This window comes from Pleuronectes platessa, chromosome 6, assembly GCF_947347685.1.
Source record: "Pleuronectes platessa chromosome 6, fPlePla1.1, whole genome shotgun sequence".
Taxonomy (NCBI): Eukaryota; Metazoa; Chordata; class Actinopteri; order Pleuronectiformes; family Pleuronectidae; genus Pleuronectes; species Pleuronectes platessa.
This window is the reverse complement of record NC_070631.1, coordinates 3,484,933-3,503,988: the sequence shown is the minus strand read 5'-3', so window position 1 is coordinate 3,503,988 and position 19,056 is coordinate 3,484,933. Positions and strand designations below refer to the sequence as shown.

Below are 19,056 nucleotides of genomic sequence, written 5' to 3'. Positions count from 1 at the left end.
TTGTTCATTGTTGTGTACAGTGTGTAACCATTCATGTCGCTCCCAGAAACAACAGCAGTAGAAACAAATTGTCCAATCAAATCAGAGATACTTTCAAACAGATTCCTTTATTCTAAAACACAGCAGAACAATCTACATATATCCAAAATATTTCTGTCAATCTTTGGTATGAAAATAATCCCCCAACCCGCCACATATGATTATTAATAAGGTGCTTAACTGACTGGTATCGATAGGAGATGATAGCTTTTCTCTATTCAAATCATAGAAATACATTTCCCAGAGTATAATCTGCATTATATATAATATAGCAACAAAACAAACTTGGCTCTGAGTGCAAACATGGAGATAAAGTGCAAACCCAAACAACAAAAACATCCATAGGGTCGATCTCACGCTGTCCATCATCATGACTCACGTGATAGTTTAGTTTAAACCCGAGGACGGTGTCGTTACATTGTGCAAAATAAGAGAATAAGTGCTTGTTTGACCCGAAACCGTCCAGACTCCAGCTGCTTGATGGACAAACGTGTGTCGAGTGTTACCTGCAACTAGGAAAAATCTAATGTCACCCAACACAGCAGTTTAACAAGTATCAAATATTGTTATTTAAATCTAAAATATTTGCATTTGTCTTTTGCAAATATAGTTCGAACCCCTGAGTACTCACTAGTCTCTACTACTACAGGAGTACTACATTTTTAAATGAGTACTGAGTAAGTTACCTAATTCTATTTGAGTACTCAGTAGTCAGTCCTCTTTTAGAAGTCTATCCTTATGAAGTTATGAATTGTGCGTATCTATGCAGACAGTATCATGGCCGGACGCTGTCCGTACAGCAGGAAGCCCACAGCAGAGCGCAGGTCCTCCAGCTCCAGGTTAGACAGGAAGCTCCTCTGAAGCTCCGCCTCCACGCTCTTCCCACTGGGTCCTCTGCAGCCCTTCAGGAGAACCACAGCAGTTTGGCACAGCAGCCAATTGACCAACTCCCTCATACCGGCACTGCCCTGGTCAGCCAGCACCTCCTGCCCCCAGAGGCTGAGATGTAGCATGTCGGCTGCAACACGGGCGCTGGGGCGCTGCAGAGATAGAAAAACATCAGTGAGTAAAGTGGTTTGAAGAGTTTATGTTTCCAAACATTTCAAAGCTTCTACCAGACAGAATTATTAAGAAAACAGTAATTTATACGAGGAAGATGTAAAGGAATTTTCTAAAGTAATGATTAGCTAATGATTAATTGTAATTGGCTAATGATTATTAATAACGATTGTAGAAATGAACCCTATCAATGATCGACTGAGTGTCTTATCAAATCCTTCCGTACCTTGCTCGGGTTCCTCCTGAGGAGTAACCGGGTCACTAGCTGCACAGCGACTGGGACACCAGAGGGCAGCGGGGGAAGCTGCTTCTCCTCGTAGCTCCTGCTCTCCAGTCCCACTGCTCGATAGAACGGGTTGCACTGGCCGAATATCTCGTAGGAGATGGCGCCCACGGCCCAAGCATCTGCTTTGCTGTAGTCAATCACCACATCAGATCCGTGAACTGCAGTGATCACCTGCGGGAGGACACATCACGGAAACACATGAAGCATTTGTTTTATCAAAGCTTTTAATTGGGCCAATGAGAGACGGCCAAGCAACTGTCGGACATTCTTCTTTACATTATTACAATAAAGAGCAATAACAACTACCTCAGGCGCCATGAGCGAAGGATTCCCTCCCCTGCTGACCCCCGGACCTTTGAAGGGCAACTGCAGACTGGAGTTCCTCTGGGCCAGGCAGCAGCCAAAATCAGTAATCACTAGACGAGGGCAACCTGCTGCATTGAAACAAACATAATTTGATTTGTTAACGGAAACGCTTTGATGGAGTCACGTCTTAAACAGAGATTTTGACACGTTGGATCATTTGTTTCACCTGAGTCGAGTTCCAACAGCACGTTGTCTGACTTGAGGTCCCTGTGAGCGACGCCCTGTCTGCACAGATGGTCGACGCCCTCGAGCAGCTGCAGCACCATCAGGGCGCCCTGCCTGCCGCCTGGCGTGGACACCTCCAGGTACTGTCGCAGTGTGCACGGATAGCTAAGGTTCAGAAGAAGATAGATTGTTAGGGCAACTGCACTGAAACCAACCACGAGTGTCGTCAAATCCTTTACCTGCGTAAAAGAGGTTTTGTTTAAGTCTCTCTGTTTGTGAGTGAGCAGGATACAACTCAAATCATTTCCATTATATTTTGTGGAGGGGTGGGAAATGGCCCAAGGAACAACACGTTAATTTGTACTGTGGATCCGGATCAGTACAAATTAAGAATGTGAGAACTCATGGATCTGATATTTCTGAGTGTGTGTAATTTGGTTTCATGAGGGGGGTGTTTAGCATTGGCAGAGGTGTTCACTCTCCTCGTTTTAACATGAAACTGGTGACATTTGTTCACCATGAGGGTGACAGACGGCAAGTCTTACTTCTTCATGACCAGGAAAAGAGTGCAATCGTTGCCCAGACCGTTCGGGTTCAGCCTGGATGGCAGCACATCTGGATACTCTTCCAGGGCTCCTGGTAGCAATGGAACGTCGGCTGTGAAAGCCCGGTACACTGTGATCACATTAGGATGTGCCGACACTCTTTTAGGCAGAACTCCAAAGTCCCTGAATGTAGAGAGAGAGAGAGATGAGATCTGTGAACATCTTGTTTACATCATGTTCCTTACTGCAGACCTAGTCAGGAACAATGAATGTACAAACCCATCCAGAGTGACTTGTTCCTTCTCCTGCTTTAAGGCCAGAGCGCCGGCAGGCACCAGCTCCTGGGACATGGATTTTAAAATATCCTCGCTCGATGAACTTGGCTGTGAAGAATCAAAACAGACCAGTCAGACCAGTCAGTGCTGTGCTGTGGTGTGCGACAGCCACAGGGGAATTTCAAAATCTCTCTGTAAAAATACTCACCCCAAAGTTCCACATCATCTTGATAGCCAGGGGGAAGTTTCTGAGTGAGCAGCAAGTCAGAGAACGACCTTTCTCTCCTTCCTCCTCCTCCTCCTCTTCTCTAAGCTGCAGCAGCGAGCGCTGGCCGTCACTCTCCTTCGCAAACCGAGCCGCAGCCTCGTACACAGCCGCATTGGAGCCTTTGCCAACCTGGTTCCCAGTAATGTAATCCTCCAGTTTATATCCAGAGTTGAACGGCTTGGGTGGCGTCTGAAATCTTTTCTTTCTGAACACGGCCTGCAGATTTGGAGAGATGTGTTTATTTTTTAAAGATGAGAGATGTAGAAGGGTTCAGATATCAGCCTTTATTTCAGCAAAGGATAGGAAGTATACACACACTGGATTTAACTTCTTATAACTTAATTGGCCTATTCTTTAATTAAATTGAATGCTTTTATTAATATTTCAAAAATTGTCCTATTAACTGTAAAAGAGAAGCAGACATGATTCATGTGAAGCAACTTGAACAACTTTTGTTATTAATAGGTCAACAAACTCCATGTTATTACAACATGATCAAATACCAGTGGTGGTATTCAAAGTATTCAAATCCTTTACAGAGTAAAACTACTTGATTAAAAGATGAAGAGATTTAAGTAAAGTCTTAAAAGGAATAGATGAATATACTGGAACAATCTTCTACTTTTATTATTGTAAATGTTATTGTTATTATTGTTTTATTTATTCTTCTTTGACTATTTTTATTTGTTTTATTTTGTTATTATGTTTTTACGTTATATTGTCTGGTATAACTTTATTATAGCCACATTTTCACACAAACTGATATATTACTATGTACATAACACACAGGAAGTATTTTTTAGTGTTATTGGTGTATTTACACGTTTCTAGTTAGTGTTCACATGTCATAATATATGTTTTCAGATGTTTTATGAGTGTAAATGTACATGTACACACAGTTTATTGACTATTAGAGACAAAATATATTTGAAATGATATAATTTTGTGCACACTTGTTTACTTTGTATATTATTGCTGTTTTCTTATTTATGACCTTTTCCCTGACTCATCTCTTTATTATGGGACTAAAACATAAAGTGTATATGTAGTTAGAGGAGTTGAAGTACTTGTGAAGTACATGTATCACAGTACTGAGTTAAAGGAGTATTACCTGGATCTCCTGACATGTCGCCGCAGTCGTCCTGTCCTCCTCCAGCTGCTGTTCGATGAGTCCCACGCCGAGACCGAACGCTAAGAACACGGCCCTGTTCCTGGGGAAGCCGCCGATGAACCTCCTCCTGAGGGCAGAGGCCTGGAGCTGGGCGGCCAGGCCCCGCAGGGAGCTGCGGTAGAAGCGGTACCGAGCCGGCAGGAAAGACCGAGGCTGAGCGGTGCGGGCCGCGGGGCCTACGCGGTCCCCCCGGAGCTTCGCTGCGACTCGGACCGCCGGTTTGAGGAGACCCCGCTGGAGGAGCGACCGGCCCAGAGCCAGCCCCCGGTTCAGAGCGTGCTTCACCGACATGATTTACCCGCTGAGATCAGAGGTCATCCACGATGTTCACGGAGCTTCAACTTATTCTGACGAACTACCAAAACAACAGCTACTGAGCATGCGCAGTTTGGACAGAGACTACGGAGACTCCGGAGGGTCAAAGCGAGAGTCACAGCCATAGACTGTATAAAAGAGTCAAAGCAGAAGAGAAAGATTCAAAGATTCACAGATTCACTGCAGAATAGACAGATTCATATATTCACTACAGAAAAGACAGATTCATAGATTCAAGCAGAATAGACAGATTCATAGATTCACTACAGAAAAGAAAGATTCCTAGATTCACTGCAGAATAGACAGATTCATAGATTCAAGCAGAATAGACAGATTCATAGATTCACTACAGAAAAGAAAGATTCCTAGATTCACTGCAGAATAGACAGATTAAAAGATTCACTGCAGAAAATAGACAGATTCATATATTCAATAGAGAATAGACCGATTCATAGATTCAGTGCAGAAGACCTGAGCGTTGCTGTTGACCTGTTTTTAAAAGGTTTGTATTGTGAAATGCTGCTTAGTTGAACTGGTTTGGTTAACAATGGCTCGCATGGCTTACGTAAACACTGTTCCTGTGCAACTGGAACTCTATATCAACTCGGGTTATTTGGGTGTGACGTCATTCAGAGGGCCGTTAATGGTACGTGGCATTATTTACTTTACATAGGGAAATACAATAGTTGATGAAGCATTAAAGGACCAAATGTATTGTGAAAGATGTTCGTCATTTGGAACGACTTCTTTCACATGAAATATAGTCTTTTTTTTATAAAAATGGTCATGTGATAATTTGTTAATATTAATTTTTAAGTATATGGCCCACCTCCAACTAATAAAGCTTGGACATGTTTCATACTTCTAAAACTTTTACAGCTTTTAAAAAACAATAATAACAATCATGAAGGCAACAGACTCATTTTTGTGTCTCATTTCAGAGCATTTAATCAACAAAAGTCACTGAATTATAAGGAAACCAAATATGAATAAACAACTGACCACCATAGCTCTATAGACCATAACCCAACAATTATAAATTGCTAATAAACCATTACATTTGAAAGAACACAAAGAAAGTTAATGGTAATAAAGTAAAGCACTAGAGCTTGTTAGCCTGTTGTCAGACTCAATGACTCTGTTCATCTACGATCAAGTGGTGTTGGTGTGTTGTCCCTGATTGTGTTTTCGATCCACTTGACGTAGTTGCCCACTTTGGTGTAAACCCCGGGGTAGTATGCAATTGCGCAGCTGATTCCCCAGGAGACGATGCCCGTGAATTTGCCATCGCAAATAAGAGGACCACCGGAGTCACCCTGTGGATACACAAGTAAAATTAGAGGTGAGAAAGACTTCATATAGATAGATAGATAGATAGATAGATTACTTTATTCATCCCCGAGGGGAAATTAAGTCGTCATAGCAGCCGGTACATTTGAATACAATAAAATACAATACAATAGAATAAAATATAAAATATTGCGGTAGAAAGAATAAAAACAGAAACAAAAGATAAAATAGGTAGATAAGGTGCAGTGGCAGATGATGGTAATAGTACTGATGATATGATGGTAATGTTATTGTTAGACAGTATATAAAAAGATAGTACAGTATATATAGTATATAATATATATTTATATATGATAGTAATTATACCAATATAATAGCAGTATGTAGTAATAATAGCAGCAACAGTATATATAATAATAATAATAGTAAAATATAATAATAATAACATGTACACATGTATAAATAAAATATGTGTATATAGACTTATATATACAAAGAATATACAAAGAGTATGATATACTATATGATATATAGTACGGGTATCAATATAAGTATTTGGCGATACAATAGATAATATAATATACTGTGAGTGTAAGAATATGTAGACAGAGTGTTCAAAAGACAATATTATTGTATGAAATGATGAATTGAGACAGGTATATTTAGATCAGTTCTGTGATGGTGGCTCTGACATTATATCCATGAAGAGTAGACGATTCCCCCTTTGAGAGAAGGAATCCTACCAACTCTTTTGCTCCCGTGACCTCACTAGTAGTAAGGTTGAGATTCTTTTGTTTGTTAGTGCATTAAGGTATGTTAAGAAAGTCATGTGTCCAAGTGCAGCCTCACAACCGTCCCTCCAAAAGAGTAGAATCTAGTTTCTACACCAATAATGAAAAGGGGCAGTTAATCATAGTGTGTACTACAGGAAGTCAAACATGCACCTAGCACACAGGGAAATGAACATTAAAATGTGTATTTAATATATAAGGCAGCATCATTTTGCACACATGCATTAGAAAACAACATAAAACAGATAAATCCTTCCTGTACCTGGCAGGAATCTTTGCCACCCCGGTAGTTTCCAGCACACATCATGTTTGGGGTGAGCCTGTACCAGTAGTAATACTGGCAGTAGTTGAACACCGTTACATCCACAGCACGCAGCACGGGGGAGAGCACACGATTGTACGTCTGTGTCACACCCCAGCCGCTCACGGTGCACACAGTAGGACGGGCTGTGTCATCTGGGAGTTCAGCGGGCTGGACGTAGCTGTTCAGCTGTGCAGGCTGTTTTAGCTGAAACATGAAGCAGAGAAGTCAGGGCATCAAGCAAACACTCATGGGCAGAGAACAGGAGCACACGAAGGGCCTCAGGGACCGGATCTCATGTTTACCTTGAGGAGCAGGATGTCGTTGTCGAAGGTTCGGCTGTTATAGTTGTGGTAGAATAACTCTTCGACCTCGAAGACTTGTTCTGGTCCTTCGTCTATATACAGGTTGTGTTCACTCAGCACCACCCTCATCAGATGAGCCCTGAGGGTCACACAGGGCTTCAGAATTTACCCTCTGACACATCTTTACTGTGACTATACACATTCTGGCATCATTAGTATTATTATTAAAACTCTTCTTCCTGCCCATTAACCTTGTAGCTCTTTCTGGAATTATCTGTCTAGTGTCGGCACTCACGGTCTCCAGCAGTGGGCAGCAGTCACCACCCACTGAGCGTGCACCAGTGTTCCTCCACAGTAGTGTCTCCTCTGCTCGGTCTGCAGCGACGCCTGATATTTGATGGAGAACTTTTGGACCTCTTGACCCCCGATGATCCTCGCCGCCTCTGTGAACCGGGAGAAGGGGCAGCAGGTCAGGGAGGTCGGCCGTGAGGTCGTCGACAAAAGGAAAAAGGGGGAAAATGGTTTTAAAGGTTTTGTGTCTCGTCGAGGCAGCCGAGGATGTCATCGCTACCTCCGACCCAGGAATGTTAAAGACTCGAGGAACTTACCTGACACTGAGAAGGTCAGAAGCAACAGCAGAATACACCTTCGCAGGGAACCCATATTTGTACTCCTCACCTGTAGTGAAGAAACATGACTTTTTAGTAGCTTGTACAAAAAATATGGTGTGAAATTCTATTATCTATTTATTCTTTTGTAAAATAAAGTGAATGCATTATCCCAGGGTCACTGTACACCCTAAACTTAGTGGCCTATCCTTTAAATGTGCAGAATATCTAAGCTTCAGCTTGTATGTGACACATGGAAGTATTTTCATCGTTGATTATTCTTTATCTTTCATTCAATACATTTTTTACCTGGTACACAAAGGTCTTGTTTATGCAAATCTATTGTTACAGCAACAGCTAAAGTCCTATTCCTGACTGGTCGCAGTCTTTTAATGAGGAACATTCAGCATGATAATCAGGATGTTTATGATTCATCATAGAAAAAAGGACAAAATTACAATTTAAGTGCAGTTTTAGCACATGTTATAAATACTTTTCCTGTGGTTCAATTTGTATTTTGTTCTTAAAACACCATCATAGCCACAAAATCGTCACATACTCATACTTATAATGATATTTCTTTCTTTAAAAAAGAGATTAAATTGCCTCCTACTTACCTGTCAAGTCAAAACTCAGACAATCTTCTGATTATCTCCAACTGGAGGGGCCAGTGCTCAGCTGTTCCTTTTTATAGTGTAACTGTACCCTCACCCAAATCCCTTGTTTGAATAATCTTTTCATCTTGTTCTGTGCTGCAACAAAGAAACTGACCTACTACCTGACAAAGCTCAGACGTTTCTTGTATCTGGTCAATTTCTAAGCGAAGCCTTTCTGCTCGCACCTTGTGATATGATGCTATTTAAGATGGGAACGCCTGTGCACCGCCCTCCTTGTTACTGGGTCACAGGACAGAGCAATTGTTTTCTGTCTTGTTGGTGAATAAAATACAAAATATAATCCCACTTTTATTTGCGTCGTTTAACTTGAACTGAACCTTAAAAAAAAGTTTCGAGGTTTCAAATTTATTCGTATGTATTTTATGTTCTAGAATATTATTTAAATGTCTGACATTTACTAATCAACACATTGCAACAACGACGCAACATGTTGAACTCTATTGATTTCCCTTTACATCTGTATGAATCACTGACCCCCACAGGACATAACCAGGGGACACAAACACTTTCAGGTTAGTGTGTAACGTTAACCTTTGTCCTCTCCATTACAGACTTTGGTTCTACTCCACTACACACCCTTGTTTTTCATACGCCTCTGCAGTATCTCATGGTTCTCACGGTATCTCACAGTAAGCCACGCAAACTGTTTAACTGTAAAATTGAACATAAGAATAAATTATTCAGTGATTTACGAACAGGCTTAATAAAACTTATACCATCTATCACTATGAATACAACCCAAAATAATCCACAGTCAAAACTTTTCTCTCTATTCATCTTTTGTCCAGTAAATGTTAAAAGGAGAATAGAAAAAAGATCACATTCCCAGAGCTCAGAGGTGTTGCCTGTAAATTGCTTGTTTTGTGGATAAAGCACAAAACCCAATGAGATTCGACACAGGGAGGAGAACCCCCCGTCAGAGGCAGAATCCTCTTCGTCCTCACCTTCGTCTTCATCAGGACAACCGGCCTCTCCGCTTCTTCGGTCACTTTCAGCCCCCACAGCCTGAAGACAGGCGAAGATCCCACTTTTATATCACAATGACATTTGTGAAGAACTTTATGACATTTTATTCATGTATTTTGGGATATTTCATATATCTGGAATGGTTTTCTTATATGATATTACAACTACTGGATTGTAGATATTTGTAACGGGAGTAAGACATCTATTGCATCTATATATATTATTAGGAATAATTGTGGGAATTCAATTCATGTTGTTGTTTTTGACTGGAAAGAATTGAATAATATATGTACTTCTCCACTGATCGTAAGTCGGTCTTAGTCGTCAACCCTGATGTTTGTATAGCTTAAAATAAAACTAGGACAGATATGAACTTTTTATTTGTACTCATGACCTGTACTGCAGCCAGCCACCAGGGGGCGATTGAGACGCTTCGGCTTCACTTTTACCAGCTGTTGTGTCGTACATCTTTACGTAGAAGACAAAAACTAAAAACTGGGGCAAGAGATCGAACCAACAGCCAATCAAGTGTTATTTTTTATTATCTAGACTGACCAATCAAAAGACGGGAGGCGTGGCCCACTGTCTCCTCCTCCGAGGACTCGAACACGTGAGGGGGGTCGAACCACAGTGGCCACAGCCCAGTTCCCACAGGACAGCGTTTATTTTTACACAGAGCTGAAAATATCCCTTTGTTTTATTTTTCGTTGTTCTGGGCTCTCATGTGACGTGGCTTTATGTTCATGGGTTTTAAGACTGATGCCATACACACAATAAAAAAATACAAAAATCTAGTCTGCCAGTAATGCTTTATTGTTTGGATTAATATTCCAGTTAACTTCCTGGAAACCTTCCCTCTTAATTTCCTTTAACATAGCTGGTATATTACCAGGATGTTTCTAATAGAAGTTGATGCAAGATGATGGTAATTTTGATAAAACGGTTAAAACTCGTGTTAGAAAAGACTTGGAATCTGTGAGTAAGAAGCCTGAGAGTAAATAAAAGTTGTTCATAAACATATTCATTTCAACTACTCAAACTAAACCAGTGATTACTTAATAATTACCACTTTTTCTATGAAACAGACCAGTTTAGCTGAAGCCAGTTAATGTTTGTTAATTATGAGGAAGGTTATCAGGATATTAGCTGTTAATAAAAGTCGGGAAAATAGTGTTTTCCTGGAGAGAACAATGTAAATTCAATACAGATAAGTTTTACAAATATTCTCTCTGTGCAGCTAAGTTAGTTGTGTTGAGTTTAAAAGGCAGAAATGCTTTTCTTTAAACCAAAGTTCATATTCACTCTTGAATTCTGTGGCCAAGTTACACTGTTGGAAAGTACGAGGCATTTAATGAGACATACAGTTTATACGTAATTAGAAATCTGGACATATTTGTGTCTGAGGACATTTTCTCAGAGGAGGAAACACGTCAGGTTTGATCTGGAGGTCGGAGCTGAGTCACTGGAGCTGCTGGAGAAGTGACGACACTGAGAAGTGCCACCTCGGTGTGAGGACGTGCACCGAGGATTATCTCAGAATCTACACGGCTCCGTTCCACTGAAACATTTTGTTACAGCCATGAATTAATCATTCTTTAAGTGGGCTGATTTTTTTAAGGTTCTCAAATCGGTGATTACAGACACGGCCCCTTGAAAAGCTCATGTTGAAATGTTTATAATCCTAGAGTCGGTAATAATATCAAACATAACTATATATGTGTGTGTGCTAATGTATATATAAACCTAAATATAAGGTTTACTTGTTTCATTTCTACTTTCAGGTACATTTCATGGGCTTCACCACTGATGTGGCATTTGTAATATAATACAATATAAAGAAATCCAATGAATGTAATGTATATATTAATAAATTATTAAATAAAGTATAGAAATATATAATATTTAGTGTTGAGTTATATATTAATTTATAGCATTTCCTGTCTGTAAAACCACAAAACAAGTTACAAATGTGGAGCTATACACAATTATTGTTTATTGTGTTTATTCTGCCTCTTCTTCTTCCAATCAATGCTACAGTGAGTGTGATTTATTGGAAGCTATTGAACTTAAACCCCTTTATTTCCAGTCGGCTGATGTACAGCTGGCTTCTCATTCCAGGGCCGGGCAGATGAATGTGAGCACAGGGGGGGGGGGGGGTAGTAATGATGCCATCACTCGGACTGAACCGAGGGTCATGTGGAAGAAAAGGCTGTGGTCAGCACTCGGGGGATGGAAGCGGCACCGGGAGCCTGGTGGCAGCTATCAGCAGCGGCGAGGGCCAACGATAGGGCCGAGGTCACGGGCTCATCAGAGGGTTGATGAGACCTGCTCCATTTTTAATGACACCCGGCCGCAGGAATAGATAAGGGACGGCCCTGCTGGCCTGACCCGGTCTGACAGGGACGCCTCCTCTGTTTGTCATCAGGTCCACTCCCTCATCAGTCCTTCTCGGGGAAAGCAGGGAAAAGCTACAGAGACCCCCCCCCGCGTCCCCATCATGAAACATGTCACGTGTCAAATATTGTGCTCGGCGGTAAACATCAGAGCAGCAGGACCTGACATACAGGTTCGTGACCGCACAATAAGCAGAGTAAATCCTTTTTAAGGGACAGTGAATGGGCAGACAGTAAACTGGGTGATGGGTGATGGGTGAACAATGGAGGGGGGGTAAAGACAGGGGGCTGTGCCGAAGAAGCTTCAATTATATATCTGTCCGGGACAAGGAGGTGACCATGGGAACGGAAATAAGAACTATAAGAAACCTGAGAGTGCAGGTGTGATGCCTTCGAGTTGAGATAAGACAAGGAGCGCACAGGAGAAGCCTCTCACTGAGGCTGCTGCTCCCTTTGTCTCACCATGGACCTGCCATCCTTACTGCTGTGTATACTGGTGGAGTTACTGGCTGTGAATTGTAAGTAAAGCCTCTTTATCGTGAATCCGCAGGTTGTTTATGAGGAGGCGTTTGAAGGGAAGTTTTTAGCCTCTGGGTCACATTGAGTTTAAACACCCTGGAAAAACAAACATGGGGCTCTCACAGTTTCGGATTCATAAACTGAATGTGTTTTTACATGGGTGTGCTGTGTGCATGTTTTTAACAAACATGCACATCTTGACGCTGTGGTGCTTTTAGATGCTGACGCTCCCTTGAGACGAGGAAAGTGTGACTCAGAGCCATTTTCATCCGGGCATGACTGAGCGTCTTTGCTGCAAAAATCTTAAATCACACAAACGTTGAGAAATACGGGAAATCATTCGGATAGAAAGCGAATGAAAAGATGATTCTATTTTACATACAGCATCGTTTAACATCATGGCGTCGAGATGTAAAGCTTTGTGCTGTAAATACACTGTGTCATTGTTCCAGCTCTTTGTTGCTGTGCCCATCAAAGATGTTTCTTCTCAGATAAAGAGCTTTTGAGATGAAAAGGTCAGTAAAAGTGTGCTTATTCATGAAAAGAACCTGAAACCTGCAGGAACAACAGATGAACCCGACAACAAGTCACCAACAACGAGCAGTCGTGGCCAACACCCGCTTTTGTGCCCGGCAATTATCTCTGATATCCATCTGGAACTGGTCTCGGATCTGGGACTTTTTATTTTCCAGCTGTAATTCAAATGTAGACAGATTTTTTTTGAGGGGAAAATGTAGATTCATGAGCATTAATGGTGGATAACAAACATAACCAGTTGAATAACATGTACCTTCTTGAAATGTAAAGTTTATAAGTGAGTGCTGGAACATTGTGTCTTACTCTACACAATCCAGCCCACATGACGCACAATAGGAGACTCATTGTTAAAGATTCAACTCCAAGGTCTTACATAAGCACCTGTGTGTGGGTGGTTATCAGTGTGTAGGGTTACCACTTAGCTCCTGACACGCAGCCTCGGATGCTAATTATAGCTCAGGATCAACATCTAGGACGGAGATGAGGAGCTGCAGTTTCATCCCTGACGACATCTCTGTGGATGAAGTTACTCACATTAAGTTCCAGACGTTTGCATCAATCTCTAGAGATTTGGTCGTGAATCCAACACAGTGAAATGTAAAGATTTGATTCCTAGACTTTATTTAATAGGTGAACGCTTCAGTATTTTGTTTAACTTTACAGCGTCAACTCATGTTTGACAGACATAACATTTTGATATTGAAGTTTGAATAGCCTCCTTGTACGAGATAATACAGCTCAATTCTGAGTGACACTTCTGATAAGTGACGATCAGTTTAAACAGTTTAAAGCTTTGCCTACAAGTCGTCACAGCTGTTCCCTCACTCGGGTATAAATGTTAAACAAACATTTGAAGTAAAAAGAAGATTAAAATGAATCCTCCACACTCGGATGCTGCATCGTCTGTTTTTAACAAACACTAGATTTTTAGCCAGCAGGTGGTCAAACACTTCAGTGGTGACCGCCACTAATTAACACTAACACAACTGACTCAGCTCATTTTAAATGAGATCCACAATCTTTGTTTGCACGAGGACTCGCTGCTGCAGATAAACGACACAGTAAAAGCAGGAGGGAAAGGTTATAGAGGTACAACTGAGGAAATGTGGTTTCATGTCAGGATCCAAACTTCAATATAAAGAGAAGAATCTGATTTATGTAATTGTGTCAGTAGATGCGATGGACACTATACATCTCTGATTGTCGTCGCTGTCAATCGCTGCACCTCAAGGATGAGATGGTTTCTCATCCCGCCCCCCCCCCCCCTGCTGTTTCTTTTATTTCTTTTATTCTTTATTGTTCCTGCTGATGCAGTAATAAAACCACAGCTGCGTTGGCTCTGTGTGGTTTTACACAAAAACCTCCTGGGTGCGTTGCTCCCTCTGAATCCAACCGGAGCTTCTCTTTATCTCCCTCCCTGTGTGTGTGTGTGTTTCAGGTTTAGACATGGCAGAGGAGCGAATAGTGGGCGGATACGCACCGGTCCCACATTCAATCAAGTACATTGTGTCGCTACAGACCACGGACCGCCAGCACATCTGCGGGGGCACCTTGATAAACAAGTACTGGGTGATCACAGCGGCGCACTGTAACATCGGGTGAGCTCATCTTCTCTTTCTGCCGAATGGGAAAGTTACACAACCTGTGTGACAGAAACACAAACTTGATGAAGTGGTAAAATAAACCTCAGGTCAGGCTGTACTGTCTTTGTGTCCTGATTCAGCTTTTTTGTAAAATAAGTTGTGTGCGGCAATAAAAGGCGCCTCGACACACAATGAGCTCTGTTGCGTGTAAACGTGTGCGTAAAGGATTTCATTTGAAGATCCAGTGATTTCTCCGAGTCGTATCAGATAGTCAGTTCTGCATCACGCGAAACCGGAGCTCTGGGAAGCGCCACGCACACGTTGGCCTCGAGGCTCACCGACAACACAACACCTTCATTTAGATCACGACACTTTGGGTCTTGAGGAAGCAATAATCGTGGACAATGATCGGTGTTCACTGCGGGGTCCTGGGTTACAACGGCACATCAGCAAACTGATATTGGCGTTTTATTGAATGACACGGAACCAATCCATTTTTAACACTCCCACTTTAAGGGGTTGCGGGGGAGCTGGAGCTAACATCACACGATCATCAGCGTATCAAAGAGCCGATACATAGAGACAAGCAACCATTCATGCTTACACCAGACATGAAGGGTTTCCAATGAACATTGTATAAATCACGCCGACAAATGGGAAAACATGCAAACTCTAACAGAAAAGTCCTGATCGAACCCAGAACCTTCTTGCCACCATGCTGCCATCTGTGTCTGAAGTCACTGTGGTCGTCATTCTTTCCCTGACCTCATTAAATAATGTGAGTGCTTAAACAAAACCATGAAAAAGTTTCACAAGGCTCCGGTCACTTCACAAGTTCACATCTTCAGAGCCAAATATTTCATTTAAAGTCTAGAGGTGTTCTTGCATTCTCATGAACCCAGTGGTCGCCTGAAGACCACGGAGCATCAGCCCAGAGCGAAGCTGTCACGTGACAGATGCTTGACTTTGCTCTGTATCTCTGCAGGGTCGACAAAATGATGGTTGTAGCAGGAGACTACTCTCTGAGCATCTATGAGGGCACAGAGCAGGAAATCCTGCCCCAGTTTCTGGTGCCCCACCCTGAGCATGACGCCCTCAACAACAACAATGACATTATGCTTGTTAAGGCACAGTATCCAAACTACTTTCTATATTTTTTAAATGTTTCTCCATATGACTGAATTGGATTCAGGGTTAACTGGTCACACTGTCCACTGTCTCTTCAGCTGAGGGCCCCGGTCTATCTGAACAGCTACGTCTCCATCGCTCTGCTGCCCAAGCAGGACGCCTCCGTAGCGGAGGGACGGATGTGCCGGGTGTCGGGTTGGGGATACACCAGCTCCAGCGGAGGCCAGATCCCCTCGACCCTCCGCACCGTCAAGATCCCCGTCGTCTCCACGGAGAAGTGCAACAGCACGGAGTCCTTTTCCGGCACCATCACAGAAACCATGCTCTGTGCTGGTTTCAGCAATGGTGGAAAAGATGCCTGCATGGTGAGAGCAGCTCGTTACCGATGGCTATAACTATTAGGATTTGCATCCACAGCAGGGCTCAGCTTGCAGGAATAGATTCAGAGACAGGGAGTAGGAAAACGAGGGGATCTAAAACCTATATAACACACTAGAGGAAAGAAACACTGGAAATATGGCAAAGGGTCCAGATGATCCTGGACAGACAGGGAACCAAGGTTAGGAATCAAGCAGGGCTGAAACATGACGATGTCCTGGCAGAGAAACAATGATCGAAGCACCCCTAAACAGAAGCAGGTGAGTGTTGTGATTGGACGATGAGAAGCAGGTGACCGGCCGAGTCAGCCGGAGGAGAGCGTGCCCAGCCAGCAGCTTCACCGTCAGGGAGGACACACAGACAAACCAACCAGAGAACCAGGAAGTAAACACAGTCTGAGTTCCAAGATTCCCAACAATACCAGTCTGTTCCCAGTGGAATAAAAGGGTATCTGTTTCAAGTTGTAAAATGACACCTTCCAGTGTCATCGTGCCTCTGGAGGAACTACTGCACCTCCACCAAGGCTAATGCCCAGTTCATTATCTAGACTGTTGCCAGTGATATCGTCCATAAAGTTTTTACCATCCACTCAAACAGTCATAGGGTTTCAGCTGCCATTGTGCATGACCAAAAAGTGGCATTTATTCCGATTCACTGCAAAATGCAACTGATTTTTCCATTGGCGGAGGTAACAGAGCAAAAAAAGTTCAGACTTTATTTTCTGTATATTACTGCCCTCTCCAGTAAAGCTCGACCCCTCCCTGCTGTTTCAGGGGGACTCTGGGGGCCCGCTGGTGTGTGAAGGGCGGCTCTACGGCGTGGTGTCCTGGGGGAGAGGGTGTGCCGAGGCCGGGTTCCCTGGAGTCTACACTGCCGTGTCCAAGTACCGCAGGTGGATAGACGAGACCATCTCCAGCTACTACGGCCGGTGTGACAACAACTAGGACGCATCGTTGAAGAGACAAAGACAAAACACTCGGCAGAGACTGGAGGTTCTTCGGCTTGATTTGATGTGTGTCGTATGTTCTCTTCATCGTTTGTGCACGTTTGATTTTATGTTCATGCGCTGAAGGAATCGTTGAAACATTTTTGGGAAACACAATAATTCACGTTCACGATCAAGAGTTAAATGAGAAGGTCGGGACCACTCGATCAGCTAGCAGAGGTTTAGCGTAGCTTAGCATAAGTCAAGAAACAGCTAATAAGATCTCGACCAGCAGCTCTGGAGTATGCAAATTAAATTACCACACGGAATGTGTTTCATAGTTTAAAACCCAAAGTGACGACTTGACCAAAAGCGATGTATGAACTCTGCCTCCTCCATGTTAGTGGATTGGTCAAACTTAAACAAACTTAAAGTACACGTGAATTAGATGGTTTCTGTTATTTGGGGTTTTTCAAGTGATAATTATTCTGTATAGTTTGGTTTTAATTAGTTATTTGATGATACGCATTTTGGTCTCACTTTTGTACAGTTTACTTTGTCTATGATAAAAACATAGATTTATGACTACAGGGTCATGCCGGTGCTAAGCTAAGCAAACTCTCCATCTCCAAGTGGAATCAACTTTCTCGTCTTTGTGTCGCTCTAGAAAGTGAAAAAGCTAATTTCCCATCTTGTCCAACGATTCCTTCAGGTTCACAAGCTTGAATATTTATCGTTTTCTGTTGTTCATCTATTTAAAACGTTACAAAAACAAAACATGATGCTTAATCTTAAACAGGGTATATATTGACCACATTACCACAACATCAGGACAGAGGTGCCATATCGCTGCTTCAAGTGCTCACAATCAGAGCACTCACAAAGAACCAGGTCCAACTGGTGCTACCACTGCAATCATATGAGTCCAGTACATTATACAAATAATAAAAGATTTGAATTGAAGATGAAAATAATGAATCATTGAATGAGCTGATGGGTAACTTTTGTTGTTTTTGTGGGTTTGTTTGTTTTTATTTTGAACCCACTCTGATAATAGTGCACGCAGACATGAATGATACACGGATGGATTGATTTATCCCTCAGACTCGTTTAATCAATAAAAAAGCCATTAAAGAATCAATCTGAACTCTGTTAATAATAATTCAATAATTAAGAAGCTGTTTGTCGTAGGTGAATGATTTCTGCCAATTTCCCATGGTTTATCTGTGGACTCGTTTTCTCATAAACCCGGCACTTTGCAAGAAGCACCTTTCAGTGTGAGTGTTGAGTCAGTGTTGGGAGTTCGGCTCGAGCAGGAGACAAATTGTGCTTTGTGTGTTAAAAAGACCTGTGTGTTTTCTTTGTTTTATACACTTTAATTAATAAATTACTCAATCATGACGGACTTCTTTACTTGTAATGACGACAGCGCAGCTTCGGGGAGGGGGGGGGGGGGTTGATGCTGGTCCTGGCTGTTATAGCGACTGATTACAAAGAACCTTCGGGTCGATACCTCGCAGCCCTCTTCAGGATGTGTCAGTAAAGCAATTAGAGGGGCGACAATTAACAAGTCCCTGCACTGATGAATTTTTAAAAACTACAGCGACCTCACTCCGGTGTAAGCCTAGGATTCGCTTGTCAGCAGCTTTGCTAAACCAGCTGATGAATGATCCTAAAAACTGGAAAACCCTCATGAAATATGCATGGTGCCCGTCCTCCCCGCGAGCAATCTGGCTGCGATGCGTGACTGGACTCCTCACGCAGCCGGCACTGATTCCCGCTAGCGCCAACCGAGGCCCCGGCCGGGTCAAATCGGCACGGACTGCATCACACCTGAGAGGTGTAGGCGTATCACGGCAGGATGAATAGATGATGGCCTACTTAGCGGCGTCTCCGGTGTCGCCGCTCTGCCCTGTTTGTCTGTGGTGACGGGCGTGTCAGTGCCCCGTGTGATTGATGGATTTCAGAGTCTTTTATGCCTCTGATTTTAAAGGCTGGGTTACATAAAGGCGGATTCTCTTCTGTTCTGGCGTGAGACCACCTCTCTGGGGAGTGTTGGAGTATATCGGCTGACATGGTTGATCCCAAGCTCCCTATAGGTGCTCGCTGGCTCACAGAGGTGAATGGTTTAATGTCGGATGAGTCGTGAAAACAGATTGTGACCCT

The 19,056-nt window shown here is 42.7% G+C and overlaps 3 protein-coding genes across 4 annotated transcripts; 1 reads left to right on the top strand and 2 right to left on the bottom strand.

The window, feature by feature from the left end:
- Positions 1 to 88: 88 nt before the first annotated feature.
- Positions 89 to 4,550, bottom strand: pink1 (PTEN induced kinase 1). Of its 2 annotated transcripts, none has more exons than XM_053424599.1 (8): positions 4,115 to 4,550; positions 2,944 to 3,219; positions 2,740 to 2,843; positions 2,461 to 2,643; positions 1,917 to 2,080; positions 1,691 to 1,815; positions 1,325 to 1,555; positions 89 to 1,079 (listed from the first exon to the last, which is right to left on the bottom strand). In XM_053424599.1, the coding sequence occupies exons 1-8, from the start codon at positions 4,463 to 4,465 to the stop codon at positions 801 to 803; spliced, it is 1,713 nt and encodes a 570-aa protein (XP_053280574.1). In that variant the 5' UTR covers positions 4,466 to 4,550; the 3' UTR covers positions 89 to 800. The 2 variants fall into 2 exon arrangements, with proteins under 2 accessions (XP_053280574.1, XP_053280573.1); XM_053424598.1 differs by having other exon boundaries at positions 1,691 to 1,818; positions 4,115 to 4,549.
- Positions 4,551 to 5,434: 884 nt separating this feature from the next.
- On the bottom strand, positions 5,435 to 9,895 carry LOC128441868 (trypsin-3). Its single transcript, XM_053423983.1, has 7 exons — positions 9,822 to 9,895; positions 9,406 to 9,466; positions 7,785 to 7,854; positions 7,472 to 7,619; positions 7,177 to 7,315; positions 6,833 to 7,078; positions 5,435 to 5,805 (listed from the first exon to the last, which is right to left on the bottom strand). The coding sequence occupies exons 1-7, from the start codon at positions 9,893 to 9,895 to the stop codon at positions 5,632 to 5,634; spliced, it is 912 nt and encodes a 303-aa protein (XP_053279958.1). The 3' UTR covers positions 5,435 to 5,631.
- A 2,184-nt stretch (positions 9,896 to 12,079) lies between these two features.
- zmp:0000001088 (trypsin-3) lies at positions 12,080 to 18,173 on the top strand. The gene is made up of 5 exons (XM_053425299.1): positions 12,080 to 12,338; positions 14,315 to 14,474; positions 15,445 to 15,586; positions 15,686 to 15,952; positions 16,739 to 18,173. The coding sequence occupies exons 1-5, from the start codon at positions 12,284 to 12,286 to the stop codon at positions 16,907 to 16,909; spliced, it is 795 nt and encodes a 264-aa protein (XP_053281274.1). The 5' UTR covers positions 12,080 to 12,283; the 3' UTR covers positions 16,910 to 18,173.
- The last annotated feature ends 883 nt before the right edge of the window (positions 18,174 to 19,056 follow it).